Here is a 12527-nt window from a genome sequence, read left to right as displayed (position 1 = left end):
CCTGTGTTCACATGCTTCTAAGACTGCTGCTGCTTCTGGTCCCTGATCCTGGCTTCGTCTGACTACCCTGCTGGTTCCTGATCCTGGCTTCGTCTGACTACCCTGCTGGTTCCTGATCCTGGCTTCGTCTGACTACCCTGCTGGTTCCTGATCCCGGCTTCGTCTGACTACCCTCCTGGTTCCTGTCCTCTGGCTTCGCAAGGACTCTGCCTCGGTTTCGCCATCCGTTTGGACTTTTGCTTTACAGCTTGATTTTCAATAAAGCCTTCTTTTTCACTTATCTGTTGTTGTACGTCTGGTTCATGGTTCCGTGACACACTAGCAACCAATCAGTGAGCAATCACTACCTTATCTGCTGCAGTAAACTGATTTTGAGTTTAGCTGCTACTTATTGTATCTCTCAGAGCAGGTGGAGAACAAAATTGCATGGTGGCATGGTGGGAGCTGGGGGGGGGGGATAATAAATTGCTTGCTCAGGGTCCAATCAATGTTAAAGACAGGCCTGCACCTACTAAATCAAGTGATACTCTGCTCACCATGAGGGCATATGTGGTAAGAAAAATATCTAGAATGATCTGTGATACCACAATCCTAGTGCTATAACAATACAAAAAAAATAGAAAAACTATGAATATATAACCCAGATTACTGGATAATACCCAATATGAGATGAAATAGTATATAATATTCCAACACTGAACAAACATATATTGTGCAAACCTATATACAAACAATACACACTGCTTAGTGAGCCCACAATCCCAGTGCTGCAACACTGACAAATGAAAGGTAAATCCAATAAGAGATACAAACAATCCTCTGGTTTCTCTTCAGTGGAGCTGGGTGATGTCACTCATCATAATTTTCCTACCATATATGTCAGCATAGTGAGTGAGGTATTACTTGATCCCTGGTGTGGTCATTGAGAGGGGAGTCTGCCCACTGGCTCCAAGAGAGGGCGCTCATTGGGCAGTGGAGGAAACCCAATTGATGGCACATTTAGGCCTGTATCTAGCCCAGAAAGGCAGATTCTGCTGCATAGGATTCTGGGAGTGGGTATAAGTTTGAGGAGAGCGCATGACGCAGCATCTTTGGCGGGAAGCAGAGTCCCAGGAGGGAGAGTACGGCTGTCTCTCTTCCTGTCAGCAGGATCGGGTGTCCCAGGCGGCTTGCCTGAGAGGACCGAGTGAGCTGACCTGCAGAGAGAATCCAGTGTGCCGAGGAATAGCCGAGCAGAGGGAATCCAATTTCAGTATAGCATTCCCAGTTCGTGAGTACTGTAAACTGCCCAGAGGGGACCACTTTGGTGATGGTCCGGTCCAAGGGATCCAGGAGCCAGCTAGCTGTAAAGGGGGTGCCAGTGTTGACCCTGAAGCGTAGAGGGGGTGCCAAGTGAGAGGACCCAAAAGTGTAGAGGGGGTGCCTAGTGAGAGGACCGTGAACTGTAAAGGGGGCGCCAGCGGTTGGGCCCTGAAGAGTTTAAGTGTACAGCGTGCAATGTGCAGTGTACAGTGTTAAGAGTTGCAGCAGCATAATCAGTTACAAAGAGCTACCTCAGTCAGTGAAGGGCTGGAGGGAGCTGTTTACAGGACTTTTGAGCTAACCAGAGTGTCAAGAGTCAAGTCTCAGTACAGTCCAGGACTTTTTGAGCTAACCAGAGTGTCAAAAGTCAAGTTCAAGCATAGTTCAGCAAGTCAGTATTTTCTAAGCGTCAGTAAGCATTGGTCGGCATCCAGCTGGCGTCAAGACAGCGCTAACAGGCATTTTTTCTGCAAAGTGTGCCAGTTGTACCTAGTTGAGCCAGAGGATTATCCCACTCATTCCCTTCTCCCATCCCCATTATCAAATAAACAAAACAAACCAAAGATGCCAGAATGGTCATTGTGTCCAATCTCACACTTGGGTATTCAGCTTAAATGGGCTGAAGGTATCACCGGGAAAAATGGCAGACCCACATCAGGCCCAATGCCTGGAAAACCTGCAACACTAACAAGAAAGCTCTAAAATTTAATTTGCCTACAATTCTGTTTAGTTTAGAGATTGAGAAGTTCAAATTCAGACGTTGCAAAGAAATCATTTTAAAGTGATATTAAAAGGTAATTTTTTTTTAAAATGAAAAATAAAAAAAAGTCATACTTACCTGCTCTGTGCAATGGTTTTGCACAGAACAGCCTTGATCCTCCTCTTTTCGGGTCCCACGCCAACGCTCCTGGCTCCCCCCTCTCCGCCAAGTGCCCCTATAGGAAGCCACTTCCCATAGGGGCACTCATGCGGGCTCATTCCCGAGCCAGACGACTTGTGTCTATTCAGACACACAGCCCGGCTAGGCCCCCCTGTGACAAATGCAGGTCAGACCACTGCCCTTTTCACCAACTTGTGACAACTACTGGCTGGTCACACCGCACTGTCACAGAATTGCAACATTGTCACTGTCAGCCTCACCCTGCACAAAGATTTTTCAGCTTGCGGGACCCCAATCCCACAAGTGCCAACAGACAGAGTTATTGTCACTGGGTTAGGTTAACTAGCATTTAATTCTCATTTAAACTGCCACCACCAACTACTTTTATAGAGAAGTAGTAAACTTTCACAAGATTAGCAATAGCAACTTTTTAGAATTAATGTCTGTAACATACACTGTCACCTCAGACAGGTATGTTCAGAGATTTACACTACAGTAGCGATCTTTAAGAGACAGGAAATATTTGAGTTTTGGATAGCTCATTAGAGAAAATTTCAACACTTGTCAAAATATGGTTTAAAATGAAAAGGTCAATATAAGGCAAATAAAATATTTACAAAAAAAAAAGATATTACAAAGAAGCAAAGAGACATATTGAAACAGTGAAATACTACTTGACAGGTATTCCTTGGTTTGATGTTAAACGAGAGCTGTCAAATGTGGTTGCAGTCCCTTTATATTGACATCAAGGGGGTGTTGACAATAATGATCAGACCAATCATCTGGTTTAAGGTGTGGCTGCTGGGATGTCAATGTGTTTATGACCAGGTATTATTATCTTTGAATACTTACATGTTACAGGCTGATAACATGTATAATATTGTCCAGCGTGCAATTACCTGTTGAATGGATATAAATATAGCAGGTTTCAGATATCTATTTCTCTTACAAGGGGTGTGGGGGCCAAATCCACTCTGGTACCTCCTAGCATAGGGGTGTTTGGGTTTAACATGCTACCCATTAACTGATAGAGGTAAATATGACTCTATTCTGGCTGTACTGTCCTTCCTGCAGAAGTTATGCAATACACTAAAGATTTTGAGTCTTTGCTAATAGCCAGTCAATCAAGAATATGTATTGGCTATTCCTCCAGCTGAGCTATTTACAACTGTAAAATGACTGATAGAACTGAGATCAGACAGGTATCTGTTAAAACTCTGGTTACTCGGGGCTTGCAATTGGTGTATTGGAGTTAGGGTCTGCAGGTCCCATCACAGTACTAATAAGGGGTGTTTGGAGCTAAGAATTTGTGGATTGTATAAACTAAAGGTGCATGGAGGGGGAAAGTCACTACAGCTATGTCTCTTCTTATCTGCTTATGACAAAATGGTAAGGGGGAATTGTGACCTGAACAACATGGCTGCCACACACACAGCTTCTTATGTTCCCTGTTTGCACGACCATTATACCAACCCCTGTTCTCTGCTTACAGGTTTTGTATGGCAGCAGCAGGAGCCAATGGTTCCATCTGCTCTCAGCCAAGGCAGGAGAGGGGAGAAGAGCTGCTGCAAAGTGCACAGTGCTGGACTGAGATCAGGCTCAGGTGAGTATTTAGGGGGATCCAGTCTCCAGTTGAAAAAAAAAAAAGTCAGCAGCTACAAAAACTGTAGCAGCTGACTTTTAAAAAACAGCCACTCACCTGTCCCACGATCCAGCTGTGCTCACCCCAGTCAGGCTCACCCGGTGTCTTCTTTCCTCGACACCGGCATCTTCTCTATGGGCACCAGCTGTGACAGCTTGCGACTTGAATGTGCCCACATGTGCTGCGCATCATGAATTGTGGATGCAGTCTTCTGGGACCTGTCATATGTCCCAGAAGTCTACAGGGGGAGGCTAGGAACTTCTGCTCCGTTCACCTAGGCAGTTAGAGCGGAAGTGGAAAGGGGTACCTGTCTAAAACACGTACCCGCACCCCCCTTCCCCCCCGCTCCTCAAACATTCTCAAAAGTGACAACTGTTCATGAGGAGTGGGGGACGAGTCCTTAACCACTTAAGCCCCGGAGGATTTGGCTGCTCAAAGACGAGGCCCTATTTTGCGATTCGGCACTGCGTGACTTTAACGGACAATTGCGCAGTCGTGCAACGCTGTACCAAAATGAAATTGACGTCCTGTTTTTCCCCACAAACAGAGATTTATTTTGGGGGTATTTGATCACCTGTGCGGTTTTTATTTTTTGCGCTATAAACAAAAAAAGGGCGACAATTTTGAAAAAAGAACAATATTTTTCACATTTTTTATATGAATTTCTCGAAAAAAAACATGTAAAAATCAAAATTTTCTAAAATTTTAGGCCAATTTGTTTTCTGCTACATATTTTTGGCAAAAAAAAAAAATCGCAATAAGCGTATTTTCATTGCTTTGCGCAAAATGTATTGCGTTTACTAACTACGGGAAAGATTTATGTCATTTTTGGACAGATCGGACCCCTGACTGACATTGACACTTTTGGGAGTACCAGTGACATTACTGCAGAAATTAGTGCTATAAATATGCACTGTTACTGTCAAAATAACACTGGCAGGGAAGGGGTTAACTTTATTGGTGATCAAGGGGTTAAGTGTGTCCCTAGGGGCGTGATTCTAACTGTCAGGGGGCGTGGCTTGTTGGATCATCACAGAGACATACGATCCTACATAGCAGGATCGCAAAGCCTCTGTCATGATCTAAGGGAGAATGACAGATGACTGTGTTTACATCAGCCTTCTGTCTTTCTCCCTCTCCTGAGGGAGATAGTGAGTGGCCGGCGGACATCGCTCGGGGATGTCAGGGAATGAGCTGGGACGGGAGCATGCCGCCGGCGGCACGCGCTCGCCCCCTACAGGCTCATGGGCGAGCGACGTACTGGTACGTCACTTTGCCTGTAGGGGGCTGACTGCCGCAGTATATAGTCATGCGGCAGTCGGCAAGTGGTTAAAGCTTCCCCTTTTGGGTGGAGCTCCACTTTAATGCATAGAATGTATTACATTTACAACCACTTTAGGTTTTATAACTTTTATGTCTGTACATAATCCATTAATGTGACAACACAAAGATAACAAGGGATATTCAGTATCAATGTGAAAACAGCTATCATACCACATATTTGGATAATCAGCTACTGTATGAATTTTAAAATGTTAGCTTAGTTCATAAACCTAAAGACATAAAAAAAATTATAAAACCTAGCTCTGTATAGCTGCAATGTCATCCATTAATGTACTTTAGGGGAATGTGCATAATTAGGAGAAAGATCAAAATTTTTCAACATGTCCAAGGAATAAAATAAATGTACTAAATTGTTGGTGATGTATAGCTTTTCCATATTTATCCCTTTTATATTTGAACTGCTCTGCATTAAAAGGTGTGTGTGTTTATTTTTTATTCATTTTTGTACTGTATATATACTGTATGTGTACACTGTTTGCATCTTTGTAAATTTTGTATCAGCAGCTGTGCATGCTGATATGAAAAAATCTTACATGCATTAGATAAATAAACATTTTTTGACTTTGCTTACAGTTTTACATACAATAACTGCTTTTCCACGTGATGTAGCTCTGACCTCACAGATGCAGGGAGGCTACATCACCATTGCCTTCACACAAAATATGATGTGCGCTGTCACGTTTCGGGAGGCAGATCCGGAGTTCAAGGAATAAAAGGGAGATGGATTTATCTGCCCTTAGTGAAAATAGTGATTGTAAAAAGAATGGGGAGGAAAAGAAAAAAAGAAAAAAGGTGTGCAAAGAATAAAAAGCCTTGAATTATTTCTGAGTTTCGAGAAGAAAATGGTGTTATGTAAATTTTTAAAGAACAGCAAACATACATTTTATCAAAAACCTTTTAGTATGATTTAAAGGTATATCAACACAAACATTCTAACATGTTTTAATCCAGAGCTAAAACATTTTAAGAAATCCAAGAGATAATAACATACCGTGTGGTTAGAATTTCAAGGAGACTTTTTCGGTATTGGACTCTAAGTTTGTTGGTCTTGAATCTTGGATCACAAATAAGTTCAGGTAAATTCATGATCTACAAAAAAGTATATATATTTTTAAGATAATGGAAAACAATAGATATTACCTACACAATCCAAGTTTATTAAGACTAATTTTACATCTTGAATATATTTCTTCAAAGGTACATGTAAATGGCACAAGAGGAAGTTGCAGACTTGCAGATCCAAGGTCCATTTTGTGATGTCAAATCAAGTCTGTAATGTAGGCTTGAATTTTGTAGCAATACAGAAACCAGTGAAGCTTTCCAGAGATTTAAGAAAAATTTGTTATTAATAAGCTTTTTATATAGATGTACATTTCTGGTTGATTGATGTGCACACTAAACCCAAAGGCTCTGTCAAGTAAAAATTAACTGATATCCCGCTATTAATTTTTTACTCTATAAATACTACAGCAAATATATATAGGACCCCTAAGGTGTGCCTGTCACTTCCTTGCCTCTCTGTTAGGATTAGACAGTGACATGTGCTGATGGATATTATTAACTTCACAATTCATATCTATAGAGTGCCCAAAAACCAGCCATCTGCATTTTGAACATTTTAAAGCTGAAATTCTTTTTACAAATTAGATATGTATAATCATATTACCTGCAGGCTTCTGCTCCTTCATTAAATCCTCACTGCTGTGTCTCCTCAGATTTGCCCAATACCATCCTAAACAGCTGCCTACCAGCACTGTGATAGTTAATTGCAGCCACTGCTACAGAGAAAAGAAGAACCGCTTGTCTACCCCCTTCTGCCCACTCTCCCATTCACAAAACTTGCACATCCCCACAATGCATTCACATCTGTTAATGTGCTATTGAACAGTGGAAAATCTGGATACCACCTATTCATAGATACATAAAGGGAGTGTAGTAAAACAATTCTATTAATGGGAGAGGGCAGAAGAGAGCGAGCGAGCAGCGCAACGTTTTCCTCGTAGCAGTTAACTCTCACAACGCCAGTAGACAGTGGCTCAGGGCAATATCTGCTGGCTGTAAGAAGGCAAAGCAGGGAGAATTTATGGCAGAAGCACCTGCCTACAGGTCATGGGATATACAACTCTACACATAACTAATGTGTATAGCGCTGTATATAAACCCCCCGCTGTATCTAAACCCTAAAAAAAAACATTTAGCTTTGTATTTTTGAAAGCCTTTTGTTGAGAAAATCAATGTATTCTAACAAATATAAAGTATTGTGAAATACACTGATGCATTTCAAGGCCCACCATTTGTAAACCAGAGAGCTGCATCAGGGCTGCTGAAAGGGGTGCTCAGGAACAGACCCAGCTGTATTTCAATAACTGGTGCAAGAGAGAAGTGAGTGACATCATGTTAGGGTCTCCTCTGCACCGAAACCCTGGATTGCATGCTATATTCTGCCAGTAGGTGGCACCAGAGAAGCGGTCAAGAAGCTAAGCACAGTAGTTTTATCAGGTTGATTAGAACAGCATGATGGTAGAGTAGAAAGCATGGTAAGGTAAATTAGTCAAATGCCCACTGATAACCTGTACACATCCATATGTGGTTACAAAAAAAAAAGCAGCAGGCAGAGGCTGTGGCAGGGCCTGGCTATAGACAACAGCAAGTAGAAGCTAGCAGAAGGCTGTAGATTGGCAGGGACTGGCTGTATACATTGTTGTGTTCAGTATGGCTGCTGGGGCAGAGGAGCCTTAAATGTGGACATAGCGTATAATCCACATAGGATGTGTGCAGATATAGGATATGTATAGAATGTGTACAAATGACATTGCCTGCCTGGATCAGAGCTGCAGTGTTGAATCAGAGAAATCTGGGCACACCAAAGCAGTACAATGGAGTCGTCTTCTCCAATACTAGTACTAACAATCTCCTCTCCATCCACAAGATAGGAGTTCCCAAAAAGGTGCGCATGAGGCTTAAAGGTTCTCAGGTGTAAGCAATTTCCTTTCTAAGCTTACACTGGGGGAGATTGGTGGCTCCCCAGATAGACTATATGGGGTCCAAGACTTTTTAATGGCGGCCCTGAGAGGCACACTGTAAGCACAGCTAGATTTCAGGGGCTCTTGAAGCATTTTAAAGCACTGGCTTGTCATGTTATCAATACCCTTTATACTTACTGTACCTTAGTTTTTCTTTTACATCAATACTTTAGAGTGGAGATAAGGGAAAATACCAGCAAAGTGGAATTCTAGGCAAAGAACCATATGCAAAATTACATATTAAAAAGTCAGACTCAGATATAGTGATGGAAGAATAAGGTCTTGGTTGAAGTTAAAGGCCAAAAGCAACATAAGAAGAAATGGGTCTAAAGGCCTCGACCCTACCTTGGTAGGTTTCTTTACAGGTCAAGGCAGCCAATTCAGACATACGTCTGGCAGAGATTATGTTAGCAAGAAAAACCTTGTGAGTGAGGGTATAAAGGGGAATATCAATATTAGGGTCAAAGGCTGGTCTCTGAGGAGCCAACAAACCAAAATGAGATCTCACAGGAGGTTGTACAGGAGGAGCCACATGAAAGACATCATGTAGAAAGGTCTTGACCAAGGAATGGAGCCTGGAGGTCTTTGGAATACCCCTTTCTGGCAATAAAGGCCAAATGTTGATTTAGACCTGATTGCAAAAAGGGCAGGATTCATCCCACGGAGTTCCAGAAGAGGAAAGGCGTAGATTAGGAAGTATTGATCCCAAAAAGTTATTAGAGCATCCACTGCTTATGCTAGAGGATCTCTGCACATGAAGACCAACCTGCTCAGTTTGGTGTTGAACTTGCAGGTCAAGAGGTCCACATCCAGCATCTCCCACCTCCCGCACAGGTCCTGAAATACTTACGGCTGTAGGGACAATGCTTCCAAGTCTATGCGAGGCTGGCTGAGGTAGTCTGCTTGCCAATTTCCCATACCTCTAATGTGAACTGTGGACAAACCTGGAATGTGGAGTTCTGCCAAAGCAAGGATTTTTTTTCACCCATCTTGCCATGGCATGCCATCTGTTTCTACTATGGTTAATGATGTATGCCACTGTTGTGGAGTTATCCAGCTGGATCCTGATCTGATGACTCTCCAGTTGAATTGTCCAGTACTACACAGACAAATAAATCACCTGTAGTTCCGGAATATTGATTGGCAGACACAGTACCTCTGTCTATCAAGTCCCCTGTACTAACAAGCTTTCTAGGATCCCCCTATCCTCCCAGGCTGGCATCTGTTATTATCTTCCAAGATAGTAGGTAAAATTATTTCTTGAGCCAGCAAGCCACAGGTAATAAGACCTTGGGTGTCAGATGAGTCAGACTATCTAAAGCTTGAACTGATTTGTCCCACAAAGACAGAATGTTGTGCTGTAGGGGTCTGAAGTGAAATAAAGCAAATGACACTGCCCTCAAGGATGATACCATCAGGCCCAGAACTCTCATGCAGAATTGCAGAGCTGGATGACTCCTAGACTGTAGAGTCTGAGTGAAAGGTCAGGCATTTTTCTGAAAGAAAGAAAAAAAAATTCAAACTTGAGCTTCGCCTAGGACTAGACCTAAATATTGTGTGTTGGTTCCAGGGGGGTGATTTCTGAAGGTTCAGAAAAAAACCAAGCAGAGGGTGAAGTTGTAGCTTGTAGCCCCTGGACACCACGTCTCTTACCCAGACATCCAAGATGCTTTCCAACCAGATGTCTGCAAAGACCAACAGATGTTCCCCCACTTTTAGGGGGGTCCTTAAGTGGATTTCTCTGCAGCAGCCTTGGGTTTGTGACTGCACTGAAAACCCCCCCCCCCCCCTATGCTCCCCCCTCCTTATGCTTAACTTTAGAGCTGAAAGCCTGGTAGAAATTAAAAAATTAAAGGAACTCTTTTTGGCTTCAAAAGAAGATTTGCCCGTGAAAGACTTCTGCTGGGGTAAACGAGTACTCTTATCACTAGAGAGGTCCTTTATGAAATTATCTAGTGAAGCCCCAAAAAAATGTTTACCATCAAAATGTATGTTCAGCAAGTCTTTTTTAAATTGCTGTTCCACAAACCAACATTTTAGACACAGAAATCTTCAAATATTGACATACAGGAGATTCAATCAGGAAATATAACAGATGATATCATTAAGACCAGCAACATAATATTGTAGGGAAGAAGGAAGAAAAGCTTAAATTGCTGTATAACTGACAGGTCAGTAGGACTGTAGCTTGATCTTTTGATATCAGCATAGTCCATTTCCCTAAGGTCTGGCAGACCAACATCATTCCCTAAGGTCTGGCAGACCAACATCACAGCTATAGTAGGTTGCTTAGCATGGCCCACTAGCAAAAACAAATATTTGGAAAGAGTTTCAAATAGTTAGTCAGTAGTGTCCTTACGCACTGGGACATCATCAGTAGGTACAGTCACTGTTTTGTTAAGGTGGAATATTTTCCAGATCCACAGTGGGAACAGTCCCATTTTTTTTAGAAAATATTCATCAAGTTTCAGGAGTACCCCAGTTTCCGTATAAAACAGGCTGAAGTTAGAAGTGTACTGGGAAAGTTTTACAGTTTTGAACCCTGACTGATAACAGCACTCGTGGAAGCTACAGGCTATTCTATCATAAATATGACTCACACAGCATCTATACAAGTCAAAATGGTATCCTTTATCCTTGGAGCTATTTCAGCTGACTCCTCTGGAATAAAGTCAAAGTCAATTATAACGGTTTTATGAGACTCTGTCAGACAGTACATCCCAGTAGAATGTTCAGAGGCAGCAGGAATGTCAGATAAAATTTAGTAGAGAGAGGCACAGAATTACAGTATGCTACAGCCAGTATGTCCAAAGTCAGTGATCATATTTGCAAGTTGGCCAATAAAAACTAGCATAATTACAGAGAACTCTTCCCCATATAAGGAGCAAGAGGGTGCTACAGGGAGCTACTGGAGACTCAAAGGTGGGAGTTGACTCAAATAGAGTGCAACGCTCTAGGTTATGGGCATCAGGTCACCAGGCTGCCCTGAAAATGTTAGTAAACAGTGAGCTTGTGAGATCTGATGCACTTGATGTGCTTTGGATTCAGCACATTATACTGTTTTAATAGGAACTACTAAATAAAGTCATCAGATAAAAACCTTGGGTTCATAAAAAACCACCTGCAAAGAAGAGGTAAGCAGCCAGCAGCATGGTCTAACCAGGGCTCTCCTGGAGATAGAAGCAATGGCAGAAAAAAGCTCTCTCACATTGAAAGAAATAAGGCAAAAGTGTGAGGTGCACACATATGCAATGCTCAGCCCTTTCTGCAGTAACTAATGGAATAGGGAAATAATGGTAGCGCTCAATGGAACCAATAAAATAGTAGCTCCCACTACTCAGCTCAAATGGTGTACTCACGGAAAGTCCTCAGAGACTGGGTTACAGTAAAAGCTTTATCATGTCTCTGAACCTGGAATGCATTCTGTGGTAAGCCTTTGGGTTCTAGGTTAGTAAGCAAAGCTCAGTGCCTGAAGGACACATTCCAGCCCCACAATCTTCAGTCCAGCTAAAATGGCCTCTAAGATATTGGCAAGGATTAGCCCATCTAGATAGCTGGATAGACAGCCCAACTCAGGAGCTTGTAGAGGGTATCTTGACTGAAAAACACATTTAAACAAATAAAAAAAATAAAAACTAAATGGCTAGTAAAAAAGGCGGTAATGCTTTCTTAATGGAGAAACATGTCCATCTTCCTAGGACACTAGCAAAACATTGAAGCATGCTGGGAGTGTTGGAACTAGATAGTGGTGTGAAGGCACCTAGTTCTAAACAGGATATAGACTATAAAGTGACCTGCTGTCCCTTTAAGTGCGTGAAACACACTTAAACGAATGTAAACCAAATGGAAGTAGGCGCTGGTGCTAGTGGTAGTAATCACACAAAAAGTGATATACAAAATAACAATTGCTCAAAAGGTGCTGGAATTAATAAAGTACAAGTGAAAGTGCAAAAATCTGCAAAAACTCTTGTATGCGACTCTGCACCATATAGTGCCAAAAGTGTTTCTGCACAGAAAACAAGAATAAATAAAATCTGAGTGCATAAAAAATTGTGAAATAACAAATAATAAGTGCAATTTGATGTTTCCTGGTGTAAACAAGTCCGTGCAAAATTGACAAACTTAAATGTGCCCCCTGAAAGTAATCCACCTCGTGAGCTTTGAAAAATGTGCTTACCAGAAGTAAGCAGGCCACACAGACCTATAGCGCTTGATCAATAATCCAGATCCCTAGAGATGGACACTTTCCTCCTCCTTTCTCCTCCTGAAAGGGTCCTCTGGGTCCCTCATACAATAGATGTAAGTGGGAGACAAGAAGCCATATATAGTGTAATAT

The 12527-nt window shown here is 42.2% G+C and overlaps 1 protein-coding gene across 1 annotated transcript in view; it reads right to left on the bottom strand.

Moving 5' to 3' along the window:
* The window catches only part of SUGCT (succinyl-CoA:glutarate-CoA transferase), a 1523809-nt gene that overhangs the window by 841446 nt on the left and 669836 nt on the right, over positions 1-12527 (bottom strand). The window contains exon 11 of the mRNA XM_082259511.1: positions 6160-6257. Coding sequence (XP_082115637.1) covers positions 6160-6257 — 98 coding nt within the window. The remainder of the gene's footprint in view (positions 1-6159; positions 6258-12527) is intronic.

This window comes from Pelophylax lessonae (genome assembly GCF_965119305.1).
Source record: "Pelophylax lessonae genome assembly, chromosome: 5".
Taxonomy (NCBI): domain Eukaryota; kingdom Metazoa; phylum Chordata; class Amphibia; order Anura; family Ranidae; genus Pelophylax; species Pelophylax lessonae.
The sequence above is the reverse complement of the archived record's forward strand: the minus strand, read 5'-3'. Positions and strand labels throughout refer to the sequence as shown.